Raw genomic sequence first — 20,120 nt, forward strand, 5'->3', positions numbered from 1 at the left:
AATGGCTGACTGTGAGACAAGAGCATCCTCTCTATTTCTCTATGACTGTTCTGTGAAGTAATTGGCCAGAACATTACACTGGCAATGAACAACTGGAATCATGTCTTAGATTCAAAACGCTCAAGCTGGGAATTATAAAGGAGCAGTCTTCTGGGGTGTAGGTGGGGTTTTTGGTTAGGAGCCTGGATTTGAATCCTAATATCTCCCGAAAGAACTGGCAACTGGAAACCTTTGTAGCATGCAGGAGGACAGGGAGGTGGAGACAGCAAACACTCACCATTAATGTAAAGGCTGTCTTTATCCAGGGAGTAAGGACCCAGCCGGGTGATTCCACGGGTCTGCCAGCTTAGGTCATAGAAAATTGGCTTGGCAGGCAGTCCCAGGCTGTTGGGAACCTGGCGGTACATGCAAAGGGCATCTACCTGAGTCTGGGCACCATTCTTCACTGACCTAAGATGGGGAGAAAGAGGTGTACACTGAGGAGATTTTAACCGTCTCTGTTTCACACTCTGTGGTCACTCTACCCAACTCATAACCTCCCCTTTGATTTTGTTGAGACTGCTGCTTTGCTCTCCCACGTACTTTCTCAAATTAGTATCTCCACATTTGTGGTTACTCATGTCTAAAAGCTTATCTCTTTGCACTGTTCCTTGGATTACTTACAGAGCTATTTCAACTTTGGTTTCACCTCCTCTACTTTCCTTTCTCTTTCCTCTCTCTTTACATTTCCTCTTCTTCCTCACTTTCCTCCTTTCTATTATCTTCTTCCGCTTCCCCATCTGTTTTCTTCTCTCATTTCCCTCTCTCTTCCCCATTTTCCTTCTCTGCTCTTCTTCCCCTTCTTTGCTGCTCTTTCCCCATTCCTTCACCTTCTTCTTCCCCTCCTTTCCTCCTGCTCTTCCCTTTCTCCCATTCATAGTGTTCTTTATTTTCTTTTTTATCCTCTTCTTCCTTTTTCTTGCTTTGTAGCAATTTCATTGGCATTGAAACATTCTATTCTTGTTAGAGGTTCATTATAGACTCAAAGTTTTAAAGGGAGGCTCAATAAAACCATAAAACAAAAAAATGCAGATGTATCAGAAAGCCTCTGAAATGTACAAGATTAACAAGGCTCCTCTTTTCCAGAAGTTATACAATAAATAAGAAGTGCTGAAGAGAGGAGACTGCCCAACCTGCTGAGACACTTTGAAGTTGTACAGAGAGCCTCAGTATTGAAGCTTTCACGAGTTGTTATTCATGTCAGGTTTACAGTAAAGGGACTGCCTTTGAGTTGGCCATGCTCCTATAAGTAACCCCTCAAATTCAAGCCTATAGATAACCCAGTAAACTCGTTGAATCACCATGTTGGATGACGGTGTTTCATCATTTTCTTCTCGGGGGTGAATAGCAATCTTCCTGCCTGCCACTGTCTTTCAAATTCAGGGATTAAAGGATTTTGTTACTATATCCAGCCTTAAGTTTTGTTTTGTCTTACAACAATTTAATATTTTTACGGTGCTTGCATCAAAATTAGGGTCTTATATATTCTTGGTAAGTGATCTATAGACAGGCCATCCCTAAGTCCACAACTGGTGTATTCTAGGCACACACTCTGCTAGTAAGCCATGCCACCACTACACTACTGAGGGATTAATCACAAGTACACTGTTGCTATAAAATAGTAAATTGACTTAAAAATCATTAAATGGCAGAACAAAAATAGAACACCTTGATCCCAAGTGCTCCCATCATCAGAACCCCAAGTCTTTTCAAGTGGAATAATGGGTTGGTAGGGGAGAGGAGGGGAGCTGCAAATGGAAACTGTGTCTCACCTCAGAGTGGCTACTCTACAGCCTGTATATAGGGGGCCAAGGCTGCTCCTCTGAAACAAAGGGCTGAGCTGTAGAGAAAGAAGTTAGTCAGAGTGGTTAGAGGCCGCACTAGAATGGGAATGGAGGTGCTTGAGGGCAGGAAGTAACTCACCAGGTGCTGCATGAGTGTATCTGTGATATTGAACTTGGGAGAGCCAATCTGGCCCATGTCGGCAGAGTAGCGCAGGTTGCTGATGGTGAAGTTTACTGTGAACATCTCACTGACTTCTGCAGCTGTGTAGGTAGAAAGAGATAACGTTGAAAGCTAAAACAGACCTGACAGTAGGTGGATGGAGATAGAGGGCGTTAATGTGCCATATAGTGAGTCCAAGAATTGCTTTGATGCCTCTCAGGGAATCCAAGGGTGACTTGCCAATGGAGACAACTGTAGATGTTAAGAGTGCCCTTGACATAAGGAATCCTGATAGACCATTTCTACCATCCCACGTTCCATATAGATGGGTTCAGTATAAACAAGAGGTCTTTTGTTTTGTGAGGGGAAAGGCTCATATTATCTGCTCAAGAAGGATTGGTGACTACTAATGACTGCTCCTCTCTTTTTCTCTCCCTCTCATCTCCTTTTTCATTTCTCTTGTAATAACCAGAAACTGGAAACAACCTAGATGGCCCTTAACCAAAGAATGGATAAAAAAGTGGAGCATTTATACTTTAGAGTACTACTCAGCAATAAAAAATAATGATATCTTGAGTTTTGCAAGCAAGTGGATGGAACTAGAAAACACTATCCCGAGTGAGGTAACCCATACCCAAAAAGATGAATATGGTATGTACTCACTCATAAGTGGATATTAGCTATAAACAAAAATATTTATTGAGCCTATAGTTCATGATCCTAGAGAAGCTCAGTAATAAGATGAACCCTAAGAAAAACATATATAGACCCACCTGGAAAGTTGAAATAGTCAAGATCGTCTGAAAAAAGTGGGAACATGGGAGTGCATGGAGAGTGGAGGTAGAAGGGAAAGAGGAGGGAAGAAGGGGAGTAAGGAAGAGAACTTGAGTGGCTGGGATAGGTGAGATAGAGGAAGGACAGAGATGAGAGCAAGGAAAGAGATATCTTGATTGAGGGAGCCCTGATGGGGCTAGCAAGAAACCTGGCTCTAAAGAAATTCCCAGGCATCCATAAGGATTATCCCAACTAAGACCCTAAGCAATAGAGGAGAGGGGGCCTGAGCTGGCCTTGCTCTGTAGTCAGGCTGATAATATTTTAAATGTCACCATAGAACCTTCATCTCCTTCCCTCTCTTATCCCCTTCTCACTCTATTCGCCATCTACCTTTACTCATTCTCTCCATCTCCTTGTCTCGTCTTGTTCCACTCCTCCTTTCTTTTCAGTTCCTCTCCACTTCCTTCTTTCTCAATTCTCTCTTCTTTCCTCTCTATTTGTCCTTTCCTCCCTCACTTATTTCTTTCTTATACTTCCTCTCTGCCATCCTTTCCACTTCTGTCTCTCCTCCTTCCTTCCCTCTGTTCTACCTCCTCCCTCTTTCTCTGTCTTTCTTTTCCTTGTTTCCCCTCCTTCCAGAACTACCCATCTCTCTTTCTCCTGATTCCTTTATTCTTTTATCTTAGTATCAGTACCAGCATAAAAGATGCAGAGAGAGAGAGAAATAAAAAGAGAAAAATGTGAAGAAGCAAAACAAAATGAAATTATCTTACTCAACCAAAAGTCACCCAGTAAGTTATTCAACAAGGGGTTCAACTATATAATGCATAGTTGCAAAAAAACCAAGGAATTTCCTAGCTTTGTTCAGAATTCGTCCATAATTGGAAGACCTAAGCCACCATTGATTTGGTTTTTTTGTCACATCACAAATTATTGCTTGCTGAAATAAATTCTTTAATAAAAAATGTTATTGTGCCTCAGTTTATCTCTTAAGGACAACAAAGTCAGGTTTGTGGGAGAACTAAAACAGAACATATGCAAGAGTCAGTGTGGTAGGAGATGGTATCTATGTCTTCCTCACCCAAGAAGCAAGGGGAGGAAGATGTCACATCTCTCATTGAGGTGTTGGGGGATGTTGGTGAAGCTGAGAGTGATGGGTGCCACCATGGAATGATTGACTGAGATTAAGAGCAAAGCTCCCAACCTGGAACAAAGCCATGAGCAAATCACCTAACCATGGGACACTGTTAGACTAACAGTGTCTGAAACAGGGAATACTTGGAAACTCTTAAGGTACTAACCCACTTTCATTCTTCTAAGAAACATGTATTGTGCATGTATGTAAGGTTCTCCAGTAGCCTCTATGGGTCCAAAGATTAACAGAACATAGTCAATAATCTTCCAATCCTAGATTTCACTTTCAACCAATGAATGAATTAGCTCTTTGGAAAAAAGCACCCTTTTGGGGGTCCCTGAACATGGAGGCAGAACATGATAGCCAGAAATACTCACAAGTGTTAGCTGGGGCTGCAGTTCCAAAATGGTAACCTGCAAAAAAAGGAAAATTGAGGGATATAAGGATGAATATCAAGGACTAAGGGGAAAGGAGAATGCAGTCTTTGGGGTTAAAAACAGAGGAAAAGGCAAGAAAAGAATGAGGAAAGAACCAGCGAGGCAATGGACTGAAGGTGGGTAGAGCTAGACATTGACTCTGTGAAGGTTTTACACTTGCTCTTAGCCAGACAACTGAGAAGTGATTCTCAGACGTGAAACTGGAATGCTGATGGGACCAAGAATGCTATTCATTCAAAGCAAGCATTCTGTCCACTTCCTTACGGTGTTTTTGAGTCATCACAATAAAGAGAGAACACAGACACAAAAGGAAGCAAAATGGGACAAAGATCACTCTAGAAAGAGGGGTGAATTGGTCAGTACTTTAGCAAAACCTAAGGCTCTAAGTGGAGGAGAGCTCATGACTTAAATGCGGGATCTCACCATTAATGTAGAGACTGTTCTGGTCCAGGGTATAGGGACCCAGGCGGGTGATGCCATGTGTCTCATGGCTCAACTTCCAAAATAGTTGATCTTGGACTAACCCAGGGCTCATGGAGTCAGAGAGGAAGGTGCAGATTATGTCAACACCTGTAGCTGCTCTATGGTTGTCTGATCTGGAAGAAAGACATGAGAGATTGGAACACCGAGGTCAGTTCTGGAGCATTTGGGGCATTGAATGCAGTGGGCAGAATGGAGAAGGCTGAAGATCATGAAGGGAATAGTTATATAGTTTAAAAGTTGGTCTCCAATATGTCCTCTGAACCCCACATTGGAGCACCGGACTGAGCTCCCAAGGTCCTGATGAGGAGCAGAAGGAGAGAGAACATGAGAAAGAAAGTCAGGACCATGAGGGAACCTCCACCTGGCGATAGATGAAGAAAATGACTGAGCCCCACATTGGAGCACTGGACTGAGCTCCCAAGGTCCTGATGAGGAGCAGAAGGAGCGAGAACATGAGGGAGAAAGTCAGGAACGTGAGGGGTGCGTTCACTCATGGAGACGGTGGGACAGAACTAATGGGAGATCACCAACTCCAGTTGGAATGGGACCGATGGATCATGCAACCAAACCCGTCTCTTGGAATGTGGCCAAAAGTGGGGGCTGACTGAGAAGCAAAGGACAATGGCGCTGGGCTCTGATTCTTCTGCATGGACGGGCTCTGTGGGAGCCTTCTCAGCTTGGTCGATCACCTTCCTGGACCTGGGGGGAGTTGGGAGGACCTTGGTCTTAGCATAGAGTAGGGAACCCTGATATCTCCTTGGCTTTGAGAGGGAGGGAGGGGAGGTATGCGTGGAGCGGAGGGGAGGAAAGGGGAAGAAGGACGGGAGGGAAGGGGGAGGAGGAGGGGAGGGAAGGGGGAGGAGGAGGAGAGGAGATGGAAATTTTTAAATATAAAAAAATAAACCATGAAAAAAAAAAAACCAATATGTCCTCTGAGCCTTTAGACACTGGGATCAGAAATAATTGTGTGTGTGTGTATGTATGTGTGTGTGTGTGTGTGTGTGTGTGTGTTTGTGTGTGTGATTAGACTCAGAAAAGCAACCTTGAATATGTGGACAGCTTCCAGGAGTCTGGTTTCTTACATTGATCAATCATTTTGCTCTCTATTTTCTGCTACACTACATACTCAGGCCGGGTGGCTGAGCCATTCCTCTGTGTCTGCCTCCCACCTCATTGCAGGAGTATTAGGATTACTGATGCATGCCCCTAAATCTGGCATTGTGTGTTGGTTCTGGGAATCAAACTCATCATCAAACTTGCGTTGCAAATGTTTTTGCCCACTAAGCTATTTTGTCAGCCCTGCATTCTGCATTATTTTTCATTTTCTTTTATACTGTTTTGAGATAGGGTCATTCATTGGGACCTGTGGCTTTCCAGTTAGGTTATGCCGACTGACCAGGTTAGTCCTCTGCCTGTCTCTTCCAGGAGTTAGTTCTTTCACACTGTTGAATCAGGGTTTCTCTTGTTACCAGTGCTGGGTTTACAGATGTTTGCCACCACACCTAGCTTATTTAGGTGGACTCTGGGGGTTGAGGTCACTTTTATCCATCTATGGGAAGCACTTTACCAAATGACCCATCTCTCTAACCCTTCCTAAATGTTTTTTGCTTATACTGAATACAGGAAATCCAGTTCTTCTAAGAGAACCCTCATTTTAAGTAGGATGTCACTTGAATTTTCTATGCTAAACAATTATTAGTAAGTTACTAATTGCTCAGTATATACTCTATTCCTACTCTGGGTAGGAAGAATGTGTTAGAGTGTCAAGGTATATGCTAAAACACGATGATAGAAGCACATGGTCTCTGCTGGCTGCTTCAGGACAGTCCTTTCCCTCTAGGGGTCTCACCTGAGTGAAGCCAGTCTGCATCCAGAGTAGTGTGTGGCAATGATGGTCTTATTGAGCAAGGTGTCAAGCTGATGGAAAAAATAAAGAGTTAGAAAAAATATAGATGGGACCTTGCCAGAGAGTTGTAAGGTAGAGTTAGTGAGATTTTTGGAAGGACTCACCAAATAATGTAAGATCCATTTGGTGGAGTTGAACTTCAAGGAACCTGGATGTCCCATCTCCTCTGTGTAGTGTAAGTTGGTGATGGTGAAGTTGACAGTAATGGGTACCGTGATAGTACCAATGCCTATAGCAGCAGAGAAATAGAGATGTTTAGATTTAGAACTGGTACTGGCCATGCTGCTTCTAATTCTATGTAACATTGTAGGAATAACAAGTTTTGAAGCAGGGGACATTCTGGACCTATTAAAACATTAGAATTGTAACCTTTCTTCTTGCATCCAGGAATGATTAATGTGCAAAACGTTCTGTGACAAACTCGTTAGGTTCAAAGATGAATAGGGAATCATCACGTAAAATATATTCTAGGGAAGTTATCAAACTATTTAAGAGAAGTTAGTAGAAGGGCAGATAAGAAAATTAGTGATCCAACTAATGACTCTAAAAAGCTCTTTGTAGAAAGCATTATTTCAGGGATGACAAGAAGCATGGCAAAGAGTTGCTAGAATCTAAGCAATAAGGAGAACACTCCAGAAGAGTGCATAGTGAGTTAAAGAAACTTAAAATTACTTCACTATTTTCAGAGGGAAGTACAGGTGTGAGATTTGCAGGAACCTCTGAGCTTACTCCAGAGAGGTAATGGTTAAATAATGCAAAGCCTTGGATATGACTCATAGAACAAACAGAATCCCTTGAATGTTATTTAGAAGAAAGGAATTCTATAGATACAATCACATCATAAAGAATGTTGTAGTTGCTACTTGGGAGACATTAGGAAGCCAGAATAGAGGCTGCTACATCTTTCTAGGAAAAACATGCTGGCCTCAATAAACTCTAAATGATATAGATACAGAGGAAGAAAAGGTTTGAGAGTGTCCCTAAAGGGCCAAGAGATGAGTTTTGGTGACAGTTGGATGTGACAGGTGAGCAAGAGGAGGGGTGAAGGTTGGCACTCTGCCTGTGCCTTTGGTAATTATGAGAAGAATGGTTATATTTGGAGGACAATTATATCTTCAGGATGAGTGATTGTGATGGTTACGGTTGATGGTCAAACTGATAGACTCTAGCATCACTTGGAAAATAAACTTAGCAAACTTGTGGAGGGCTAGCTCGTTCATATAAATTGATATGGGAAAACACATTTTAACTATGACCAGGACTTTTACCTGGATAGGGCATCCTCTAATGTATAAAATAGAGAAAGGCACTGGAGCACTAACGTGTACTCATGATTCTGTTTTCTAGTTGTGAATGTGATGTGACCAAAGGTTTCAAGCTCTTGCTGTTTTAACTCTGTGATGGACTATACCTTAAAAGGATAAAAATAAGTCCTTCATTCTTTCGTTGAGTTGCTTTGATTAGAATATTTCATCATAGTAACAGTTAAAAAGTAAGAGACCTCAGTGATATCTAGGAAGTATGTAGACCAATGTGTTCAGGAACTCCTTTGTGGTACTGACTGGGATCAGAATTTGGACCCTGAGTAACTAGTTTGCAGAATGAGAAACAAAGTCTTCACTGCAAAGTAGATGGGCCTCAAAAAAAGAAATGGTTTGTTTGCCTTTCTGGTACCAGTAAGAACATGTATCCTTCCTACCTGTGGAATTAGTTGTAGAGAATGGAGCCAGAGAGGAAGCTGGGGAGGATGTGGTAGTCACAGGTGCTGAGAAAAAACAAAAACAAAAATCCCTAAGATGAGGAATGAAATACAAATTGTGATACATCTTTAAGGAATGGCTGCAACCTGGATGACTATTTCCAAGAATCTGTGTTTTGTTTTATGGCATCTATTATTTGAAATTTGATATCACCTTTGGGTTGTATGCTATGGGGAAGGGTGGGTGGGTGACCCTTACTATATTTTAGTCAATATTTCCATGAACCTTTTTGAAATCCTGACCAATTAAGCTGGATAGTACAAAACCAGTTGGCTTATCCATATTTTCTTTTTTAAAAATGATTTATTTATTCATTATGTATACAGTGTTCCTCTGCATGTATGCCTACATGCCAGAAGAGGGCACCAGATCTCATTACAGATGGGTGTGAGCCACCATGTAGGTGCTGGGAATTGAACTCAGGACCTCTGGAACAGCAACCAGTGCTCTTAACCACTCAGCCTTCTCTCCAGCCCTGGCTTATCCATATTTTCATATTTCAGGAGATGGGAGGCAGCCAGGGACATGTAGATGTCTGTAATACTCACTGTTCAGGATCGTACCTGAGGGTGGATGGGTGTAACCTATATAGACATGGAAAGGTGATGAGAGAAGAGAGAGATTGTCAGCAAAAAGGCAACTTCTGGAATGAACCAAGCTCTCTTTAACCACTAGAGTTTCTAATTCTGTCTTTAGAAAGATGTTATTTCCCATCTTACTTCAGACTGTGTTTGCTGCACACCTTTAGCTACAGAACTCATCCAGGCAAGCAGAAAGAACCCACATTCAAACAAGAACTTTTATGTTGAAGTGGGAGCTCCTATTATAAAAAGTAGGGAGGAAGTACCCTAAGTGGTTGGCTGGGAACTCCATTTTCCTTTATTTTCCAGAGAAGAAGTGCTTATATCTGGAACAATAGCAGGGAAAAGATCTTTGTTCTCTCAAGGCTGGAGACAGGATGAAGGTACGGTGTAGAGACAGTAGGTTCATGGACCCCTTCATTTCTAATGTCTAGATTGTATACGGTAGAAAATTTCAAAATTTACAGACATCTGAAAGCTCATCCTACTTGCTGCTGGAGGTAGAGACTAAGATCTCGTGGGCATAAGCTGCACAGATGGAGGAAAAAGTTTAGGGTCAGGTAGACAGGAGATGAAGTAGATTTGGCTTGCTGAGCAGCAATAAAGGTAAACAGCCTGTAATGCATAAGCTTGGCTGTCAGTTTGGTGGGATTTGAAATAACCTCTGAGACACACCTGGGTATGTCTGTTACGACATTTCCAGAGGAGTTTAACTGAGCAGGGAAGATGCTCGCTAAATATGGGTAGTACAATTCCATGGCCTTAGGCACTGAAGTGAATAAAAAGGAGAAAGTAAAGCGAGCACCAGCATTCTTGTGTCTCTGCCCATGCCCTCTGTGACATGGAGCACTATATCTTTTCTCCAACTCAGCCAAAATTAACCTTCTTTTCCCTAAGTTGTCTTTCTTGGGTGTTTTGTTACAGAAAAAGAAAAATGAGCAATACTCATCTCTCACCATTAACGTAGAGACTGTCCCGATCCAGAGTGTAGGGGCCCAGCTGAGTGACACCATAGGTTAGCTTGCTCAGCTCCAAGTACAGTTGCTCTCTAGCCGGGCCATGACCTGTGTGATCAGGGTGATAGGTACAAACCGTGTCCACTCCAGTGGCTTTTCCATTCTTCCTGGGACTGCAGAGATAGAGCAAAAGTGATAATCATAAATGGTCTTGAGAATTGTTGGAGTGACATATGAAGAGGCCATCAGGAATAAGAGGTCTGGTATGGAGGCAGGAATCCAGGCTTAGTAGAAAATAAGAGACTGAGTATTTAGTCCTAATCAGACACCTTCAGTAACCCCTTCTTAAATCAAGTCTAGGACAACATGGAAGAAGCAGAGGCAGAAGGAAAGAAACAACTAGAAGTTGGAGATGAGTCCTGTAAAATACTGTCTTCTGGACATGACGTGGCTACTAGACTTAGGAAGTCACTGCAGCTATGTTTACTTGCATAAAAGAGGAATCAAGTCAGCAAAAACTTCTATCATATATCAGAGTCTTACCCTTTGCTGCGGAACTATCAGCAGTCGATAGGTGAGAATATCTACATTTTTCTCTGCTCCCATCTCACTTCTCCCCTCCCCTTCAACCCTCTCCCAAGGTCCCAATGCTCCCAATTTACTCAGGAGATCTTGTCTTTTTCTACTTCCCATGTAGATTAGATCTATGTATGTCTCTCTTAGGGCCCTCATTATTGTCTAGGTTCTCTGGGATTGTGATTTGTGGGCTGGTTTTCTTTGCTTTATATTTAAATGCCATTTATGAGTGGGTACATATGATAATTTTCTGTATGTTAGTTACCTCACTCAAAATGATGTTTTCTAGTTCCATCCATTTTCCTGCAAAAAGCAAGATGTCGTTATTTTTTCTGCTGTGTAGTACTCCATTGTGTAAATGTACCACGTTTTCCTTATCCATTCTTTGGTCGAAGGGCATTTAGGTTGTTTCCAGTTTGTGGCTATGACAAACAATGATGCTATGAATTTACCTGAGCTCATGTCTTTGTGGCACAATTGAGAATCCCTTGGATATATACTCAAAAGTGATATTACTGGGTCTTGAGGAAGGTTGTTTCCTAATTTTCTGAAAAAAGGCCACACTGACATCCAAAGGGGCTGTACCAGCTTGCATTCCCACCAGCAATGCAGAAGTGTTCCCTTTCCCCCAAAACATCTCCAGCACAAGTTGCCATCAGTGTTTTTGATCTTGGCTATTATTACAGGTGTAAGATGGAATCTTAGAGTTGTTTTGATTTGCATTTCTCTGATGACTAAGGGTGTTGAACATTTCCTTAAGTGTCTTTCAGCCATTTTAGATTCCTCTGTTGAGAGTTCTCTGTTTAGGTCTGTACTCCCTTTTTTATTGGAATATGTGTTTTTTGATGACCAATTTCTTGAGTTCTTTGTATATTTTAGAGATTAGTCCTCTGTCTGATGTAGGGTTAGTGAAGATTGTTTCCCATTCTGTAGGCTGGTTTTTTTTTTGGGGGGGGGGTCTGGTTAACTGTGTCCTTTGCTTTACAGAAGCTTTTCAGTTTCAGGAGGTCCCATTTATTAATTGTTTCTCTCAGTGTCTGTGCTGCTGGGGTTATATTTAGGAATGTGTTTGGGTACACTTCCCACTTTCTCTTTTATAACGTTCAGTGTAGCTGGCTTTATGTTGAGGATTTTTATCCATTTGGACCTGAGTTTGTGCATGGTGATAGATATGGATCTATCTTCATTCTTCCACATGTTGATATCTAGTTATGCCAGCAACATTTGTTAAATATGCTTTCTTTTTTCCATTTGATATATTTTGCTTCTTTGTCAAAAATCAGTTGTTTGAAGGTGTATGGATTAATATTGGAGTCCTTGATTCAGTTCCTTTGGTCCTCCTGTCTATTTTTATGCCAATACCAGGCTGTTTCCATGACTGTAGCTCTGTAGTAGAGTTTGAAGTCATGGATTGTGATGCCTCTAGAAGTTCTTTTATTGTACAGGATTGTTTTGGCTATCCTGGGTGTTTCTCTTTTTCATATAACGTTGAGTACCATTCTTTTAAAGTTTGTGAACAATTTTGCTGGGATTTCAGTAGGCATTGCATTGAATCTGGAGATTGCTTTTGGTAAGATTGCCATTTTTACTATGTTAATTCTATCTACCCAAGAGTATGGGAGATCTTTCCACTTTCTAGGGTCTTCTTTAATTTCTATCTTCAGAGATCTAATGTTTTTGTCATACAAGTCTTCCACTTGTTTGGTTAGAGTTACTCTGAGATATTTTATGCTATTTGTGGCTATTGTGAAGGGCGATATTTCTCTGATTTCTTTCTTAGCTCATATATCATCAGTGTAAAGGAGGACTACTGATTTTTTGAGTTAATCTTGTGTATCCTGCTACATTACTGAAAGTGTTTATGAGTTGTAGAAATTCTTGATAGAATTTGTGAGCTTTCTGATTAGTGCTGGCAATCAAATGTGGATCCTTTAGAAGAGTATTAAGTGCTATCAACTCATTGAACCATTTTCAATATTTCAGAAATAATAAAAAATAAAGGGTTATATGTCATTATAAAATTATCTCACAAAGTGTGTTTTAGTGGTTCTTCTCCTGTCATTTCCATCTCCTCAGCCCTCTGTCATCCCTGATATTCCTTTTTATAAAATATAAACTAAAATAATGGAAATGGGTTAATTTAAGATGTGAATTAGCCAGAAATATGCTTACACTATTGGCCAAGCAGTGATTTAATTAATACAGTTTCTGTGTGGTTATTTTGGGACTGAACAGCCAGGAACAAACAAGCAGCCTTCTCGCTACACTTTTCTAAGGTTTCTCTACCTGTTTTCTTTTTCTCTGATTTCCTGGGCATTATATACCTATCTCGAGGCATGAGATGTAAACTTTTATTTTCTCCTTAATTTCTATACTTTCCTAATTTCCAAATTTTTCAATATTATCTCTTAGTTTCATTTGCCCATCTACAAAATGGACATAGTGATGTTATCAGCTTTTTAAAAACTCTGCATAAGATTAAGCCAGTCACACCTCTAGTGTGGACAGGGAGGAGCTCATCAGCAGCCATGACCAGCAGAGGCACTATGGTAGTTGATCCAGTTTTCTTTGATGGTATGGCAACTAGCAGGTTGCTCATGCTCCAGTGGATGGCTCTATATCCATGTACATATGAACAGCACTAATTGGACATAGAGACATAAAGTAAAGAAAAAAAGGATAGAGGTTATAAAGTTGGGTAAGATATATGTTGGGGGATATCTGGACAGGGAAAATATGGGATGGGTATGACAATAAAACACATATGTTCATGATCTCCCCCAAATACATTTTTAAAACACAAAACATGGTGGTTGGAGAGATGGCTCGGTGGCTAAGAGCACTTACTGATCATCTAGAGGTCCCAGCACCCACGTGCTGTATCACAGCAGCCTATAGCTCCAGTCCCCTATTCTGACTTTCCATGGATACTTGGTTCTCCTCTGGAGAATCCTCATTAATATACCACTATTAAATATCCTACTGAACATAGAACAGCCACATATAATAATGACAATTTGGCAATTTCTCTTTCCTATACCCTAGTGTCTGGCACATGCTAACTGCTTATTGTCTGTGAGCCATCAGGAACAGTTTAATAAATCTTGGAATCTATATAAAAACAGTAGAACATCTTTTTGTAAAGGATAGGGTATGTCCCTTATGAAAGAGTTTCATTCATAATTTCTAGTGGTTTTGCAATATTAATCATAAGTGTTTCTTATGATTAATATCAAAACCACTAGAAATATGCTGGGATATGATGACCATCTGGATATAACCATCTGTTACTGTTATTCCACTTATCACCAGGATTGATTTGGATGATTTGTCTGCTTAAGCAGGTATCCACTTCCTCCATCAGCACCCATGTATATCCTTCCCAAGTCTGTATGCTTAACGACAATGACTTTCACAAACAGGGGAGGACTGGTCTTCAATTAAGAGCATAGGAATAGTCGTGTTCCCTTGGAAAGGAAAATCAAATAAGTTATAAATACTGTTCTGCATTTAAATGTTAAGTATCCCCCAGGTGTTCAGACTGCCCAGGCATGATCCCTAGGGGGAGTTACTGGGAAGTGGGGGACTGTTTAGATCACTGTGGGGTGTGTTCTCAAGAAAACTGTAGGACTCCAGCTTGTTCATCTTCCTCACTTTTATTTTTTGCCTGGACAAGGTTAATTTAGGTCTGTTGACAGTCCATGAATCAAAAGCAATAATCCATCTGATTGTGGATAAAGATGACTCTAAAACTGTGATCAAAATTAAACTTTTCTTAGGTTTGCCATGTAGAACAGTTGGTAGAGAGCTGATGTAGTTAGTGTGCATGAGATTTTGAGTACCATTATTCTACTACCATATACAATGGGCCTGGTAGTATACACCAGTAATCCCAGCACTCAAGAGGTGAAGACAAGAGAATAACAAGTTCAAGGTCATGCATAGATACACACTAAATTTTTGCAAGCCTGGCTGTTTCAAAAACAACAACAACAACAACAACAACAACAACAACAAGCCAACGAAAACCAAACTATCAAAAAGCACTTTCTCTTTGTAAGTTGATTATTTCAGGGATTTGTTTTGTTTTGTTTTGTTTGACTTTGGTTTTGTTTGTTTCTGTGACAGAAACTAACACAAACTACATGAGAGATTTAAGAACGAGGGAGTAGGGGGCTGGAGAGATGGCTCGGTGGTTAAGAGCATTGCCTGCTCTTCCAAAGGTCCTGAGTTCAATCCCCAGCAACCACATGGTGGCTCACAACCATCTGTAATGGGGTCTGGTGCCCTCTTCTGGCCTTCAGACATACACACAGACAGAATATTGTATACATAATAAATAATAAATATTTAAAAAAAAAGAACGAGGGAGTATAAAATTCGGCCTAACCCAGGGTCTGCAAAAAAGGTTGAGACTAAAAGGAAGATCTATCCATAGAGAAGGGTATGTAGAAACTCCAACACGTCTTCCTGGGTGGTCTTCTCTATCGGTCTCACCTGAGTGAGGTCAGTCTGCAACCAGAATACAGTAGGCCAACACTGGTATTTTGGAATAAAGGTTTGAGCTGCGAAGAAGAGAGAGGGTTCAGTTAAATATACAGTCTGAGTAGAGGAAAGGGGGAGAGGGCAAGAGAGAAGTGAGATTGTAGAAGGGATGGTATGGGGAGACAGTAGGTGTGGCAAGTGGGGATGTGGATGAGACTGGATAGGTGAGAGAGGCTGTAGAGATGTAAATCAATTAAAATCTGTGGCAAGGGTACTCTTGAGTGTGGAATAAAGGATATGGGTGTGGACCAGTAGCAGGGTAATAAAGGCAAGTGGTCAGGGTTTTAGTGGGACTGTTGGGCAGGTGAAAGTAGACAGAACTAGAGTGAGTTGGTAGGCCCTCAGTGGCTGTGGCAAGAAAGGGATGAGTGGGGATAAGAGAGATGGAAGAGAAACTAGTGGCTGTAGCAAGAAAAAAGCAGGAAGGGTTGGGATGAGTGGGCCCAGTACCGATGTGGGCAGATACCAGAATGAAGGACAAGAAGGGGAAGTGTGCAGTGTGAGACAGGGGTGGGGGTTAGTGAATGGATTGGCAATTAAGGCATTAGTGTGGCTGGAGCAGGTGAATAGAACAACTATGGCTAGTGCAAGGGATGTGAGTACGCCATCAATGATAAGCACAAGGGAGGTAGATAGGGGTAGAGTGGGTAGGTGATCAGTTGGCAAAACAAGAGGTTGTCAAGGCTGAAAAGAGTGAGTGGGGCAAAGGGTAGCAAGACCTATGTAGTAGGTAAGAGTAAGTATAGCAAGATAGGCATTTTAGTGGGGCTGTAGTGAAGGGGTGGGGAAAGGCAGGTGAGCAAGTCTTGAATTCTTGGACAAGCAGCAAGTAGGTGTGGTTAGGGAGGGATGGGAAGACCTGAAATAGGTGGGTAGGCACCAGAATGAGTTAATATCAATAGGTGGGGCAAGTAGGGGTTGTTTGTGGGTCCTTAGTAGTGGGAGGGAAAGTAGAAGTTGGTGTGGTAGGTAGGATTAGGTAGATGGGTTAACAGTAGATAAGGTAATGGAGGTGGGCAGGTCACCAGAGGGAAAGGCAAGAGAAGTAGGCTGGGCTGAAAAGGGTGGTCAGGTCACTGTGGAGGTTCATGGGAGAAATATGGGTGGAAACAATGACAGCGTAAGAGAGATAGTTGGGCAGGGTGTTAGTGAATGGGCTGGGCAAGTGGAACATGGGTGAGGATAATCTGTTTGCTGGGCAAGAAGAGGGGAATAGGGCTGGGAAAGGTCAGGAGAGAATGAGTATTAGAAAAGAAATGTGCGTGGGCATTAGTTGGTGAAGTAACAGAGGGGCATGGGTAGAGATGGAGCAGGTGGGCCAATTATCACTGCCTAGATATAGGAGGGCTACACTTGAAGGGGTAAAAGAGACACCAGTGAGTGGGACAAGAAGGCAGGAGTGGAGTGGGTGGATGGGGTGCCAGTGTGAAGGAAGAGGGTGTGACCGGAGAGAGCAGGTGACCCTTATATAGATGAGGCTAAAGGTAGACAGAGCATCATGAATATAACACAAGGGATGCATGTGGTGGATGGTAAGTAAAACAAGAAAGAGAAGTGGGTGAGGCTTTAATGGGTGAGTGGGACAAGAAGGGGGCAGGTAAGGCTGTAGTGGGTGAGCAAGACCAAAGGCAATGGAGTGGGTGAGGCGAGGGAAGGGAACAGCAGTCTCACCAGAAGCTGCAGGACTTTCTCCACTTTGTTGAACTTGGCATACCCTGGGCCCCACATATCCTCCGTGTACGGCAGGTTGGAGATAGTGAAGTTAAGAGTGCACAGCACTGGAGCAGAGCTTGAGGCTGCAATTAGATTAGAAGAGGCGTTAAGTCCTGAGTCATATCAGGACTAGATCTAGGGTTTAGGACATAGTCTATATTCATATCACTGCGGTCCATCTGTTCATACTTAGGGCAACAGTTCAAGATGTCTCTACCAGAATTAAAAAAAAATACCCAACTTATTTTGAATGATACAAATAATAGTAACTAAACACTGATGGCAATTAAAATATCAATATCAATGTACTTTCAGCCTTGGTAAGATAGTATATTTTGCAACAGACAGCAGTTACTACAGGGACTCTTAACTAGTCAAAGTGCTGAGAATAAGTGTTCAGTGATTAGATATGAACAGAACATCTATATCATCCCCGAAAATCCCAGGTAGTATCACAGAAGCGCAGGAAGAGGGAAGGTAAGAGCAGGATGGGGAAGAGGCCTGTAGGATATTGTCTTCAGGACACCACATGGCTGCGGTACTTAACTCACAGCTGCTTTTACCAATCCAAGAGTGGGCCTAGTGAAGTTCTAACATGAATGGAGGAAGAGCTTACTAACCCATCTGGTTCTGAGGAGCTATTGCAGGTAATAGTTTCTGGGGGTGGTGAGAAAGACAGTCGTGTGGGTACTGGTAGATCACAGATGCCTTATCTTATCACTGCTTTGGATTAATTACCTTCTTTTACTGTTGATTCCCTTCATACTATAACATGGCAGCTGTATATAGCTTTGTCCATGCAGCATTACCATGCTTGCTCACTGGACCATGTGCATCAGAGGGGGAAATTGTGGATGACTAGGGTTCAGGGTTAATTCCTCCAAGCAGGATCAATTGTCAGCTCAGAGTAAGAAGTTGGGTCAGAGAGCACTGGTAAAAAACGGCCTTTAGAGCCATAGAATTTATCTGTTTGGGCATATGTATGGGTGTGTGGTGTGCATATCTGTATGTGTGTTTGCATACATGTGGAACATGTGTGTACACATGTGTGAGAGCCAAGGTGGATGTCAGGTGTCTTCTCCAATCAGTCTATCTTATATAGAGAGGCAAGATCTCTCAAAGAGAACCCAGAGCTTGACCTTTCTGCTCATCTGGCTATCCAGTCTTTTCAGAGACAGGCAGGTTGTTATGCTCACCCAGATTTAATGTGGGTTCTGGGAACCCACACTATGATCCTCGTGCTTAAGTAAGAAACATTTACTTATTGAACTAACCATTAGCACTATATTTCCAAGATGACACCCGAAGATAAACAACACAGACTCAACTCCGGCTTCCACAAATGTAAGCAATACCAGCATGTATACATACAAACACACACACACACACACACACAGAGAGAGAGAGAGAGAGAGAGAGAGAGAGAGAGAGAGAGAGAGAGAGGAGAGAGAGAGAGAGAGAGAGAGAGAGAGGGAGGGAGGGAGCGAGGGAGGGAGGGAGAGAGAGAGAGAGAAATATAGACTTCTTGTTCATTTGGTCAAGTGGGTCAAACTAAGAGGCTGATACAATCCTGAGTTGCTATTTTTATCCATTGCTTCCTGCACAAATTTCTTCTTGGCTAACTGATCTTCTGGGTAAAATTCTTCCATGAGTTTGAGAAAGATTTAGAAATTTATAGACACCTACATTAGGAAACGGGAACCAGAGAATGACTTTGGAAGCTTGATTCTGGGGTGGGAAAAACCTGAGAATTAGCTGAGAATTCTTGGACCTTTGAGGACCCTCTCATCCATCAAGGGTCAATCTTAGGATCCCCTTTAACATACTACTCCACCCGTCATCTTGCCTTCTGTGATTACAGAAGTTACCAGAAGCATTTTCAGAGAGAATTTTACCTGTGAGATTGGAGATGGGAGTTGGCATACTTGAAGAATCAATGTTCACCATAGACACTGTGGGGGGAAAAGACATCCATTTGGAAACATCACCTGTGAATGACACTAGGGTGTCCCAGTCTGGAATCTGCTAGGGTTTGAAGTGCTGTACACCTCAGGCTGCAGGTTAGGTAAAGAGTGAAATGGAGACAATAGGCTTTTTTTTTTTTTCATTTCAAGGGGCTGGGTATAACGATGGGTGTGGTAGACAATTAAGGAAACTTAGAATACTCACTTCTGGGGGTGGTAGCCAGGATATGGTGTGTGTAACCTACATGGACAACAGGAGATTTAAACTGTAGTGGAATTGAGGGAAAGAAGGCTTGGGAAAGTCAGGTATGTGCTCCGCAATACACCAAGGCACAGATGGCTGTTGCTCACCATTGACATAGAGACTGTTCTTGTCCAGGATGTAGGGGCCCAGTTGGGTGACACCCTGAGTCAGACTGCTCAGCTCCCCATATATCTGCTCATTTTCCAGCCTGTGGCTAGCAGGGTCTAGGCGGTGGGTGCAGGTGGCATCCACCCCTGTGGCACTTCCATTTTTCTCAGACCTGGGAAGGGTAGATGAGGAGAACGGTGATAAACTAATGCTTAAGGAGGGATCCAGAGATGCCTGGCTCAGCATATGAAGGGTGAAGAGGAGCAGAAATATCTGATAGAGACTTACAAAGTCAGTTGTAGATTTTCTATCATATTGACTGCCAGTAATGTGTGACCCTGAGCAGACAGTGAGTCCAGAATTATTATCAATTGCAACAATCAAATAAACAAGTGTATGTTATGGGAAAAGGAGAGGTCACAAATGAGACGTTTGAAGAATAACGGTTGGGGTACCAAAGGTCAACATTAGAGAACAGAAAGGTCATATTTGTCTTAAGACAAAACATGTGGGCCAACTTCAAAGTTCATAGGAAATGTTCATTTATTCCTAAGTAAGGGGAAGAAGAAGGAAATTCAAAATGGAAGAGCAGAAGGCGTTCCAATCTGTTGATGAATTGTGGGACAAGTGGTAGAATCAGGAGACATTTTGTTGCTAGATATGGTACCTCCCAAATTTACCTGTGCATAAGACATTCAGAAGTGTGGCAAGGAATCTGAACACAATCCTTGGACTGAGAGCACTTTAAGCAACTCTAGCCTGCTATTCTGAAGACTCACCTGAGCAAGGTTAGCCTGCAGCCAGAATGCAATGGACCAACACTGGTTTTATTGAACAAGGGCCTGAGCTGTGGAGAAAGGAGAAAGGTGAGGAGGAGCAGTGAGGGATAAAGTCAGGACAGAAGAGAATGGAGCAAAGCAGGCATGGTGAGTTGGATTTGCATATGTATAGTCAG

The 20,120-nt window shown here is 42.1% G+C and overlaps 1 protein-coding gene across 1 annotated transcript in view; it reads right to left on the reverse strand.

Annotated features, from left to right (window-relative positions):
* The window catches only part of Muc16 (mucin 16, cell surface associated), a 185,925-nt gene that overhangs the window by 52,410 nt on the left and 113,395 nt on the right, over window positions 1–20,120 (reverse strand). The window contains exons 35-49 of the mRNA XM_042054693.1: window positions 19,945–20,012; window positions 19,165–19,337; window positions 19,019–19,054; window positions 16,808–16,932; window positions 15,089–15,156; window positions 10,016–10,188; window positions 9,042–9,062; window positions 8,418–8,483; window positions 6,823–6,947; window positions 6,662–6,729; window positions 4,753–4,925; window positions 4,270–4,305; window positions 1,963–2,084; window positions 1,812–1,879; window positions 278–450 (exon numbers count right to left, since the gene is read on the reverse strand). Of these exons, the coding sequence (XP_041910627.1) occupies window positions 278–450; window positions 1,812–1,879; window positions 1,963–2,084; window positions 4,270–4,305; window positions 4,753–4,925; window positions 6,662–6,729; window positions 6,823–6,947; window positions 8,418–8,483; window positions 9,042–9,062; window positions 10,016–10,188; window positions 15,089–15,156; window positions 16,808–16,932; window positions 19,019–19,054; window positions 19,165–19,337; window positions 19,945–20,012 (1,495 nt within the window). The remainder of the gene's footprint in view (window positions 1–277; window positions 451–1,811; window positions 1,880–1,962; window positions 2,085–4,269; window positions 4,306–4,752; window positions 4,926–6,661; window positions 6,730–6,822; window positions 6,948–8,417; window positions 8,484–9,041; window positions 9,063–10,015; window positions 10,189–15,088; window positions 15,157–16,807; window positions 16,933–19,018; window positions 19,055–19,164; window positions 19,338–19,944; window positions 20,013–20,120) is intronic.

The sequence above is a fragment of the Arvicola amphibius genome, chromosome 3 (genome assembly GCF_903992535.2).
Source record: "Arvicola amphibius chromosome 3, mArvAmp1.2, whole genome shotgun sequence".
In the NCBI taxonomy this organism is placed as follows: Eukaryota; Metazoa; Chordata; class Mammalia; order Rodentia; family Cricetidae; genus Arvicola; species Arvicola amphibius.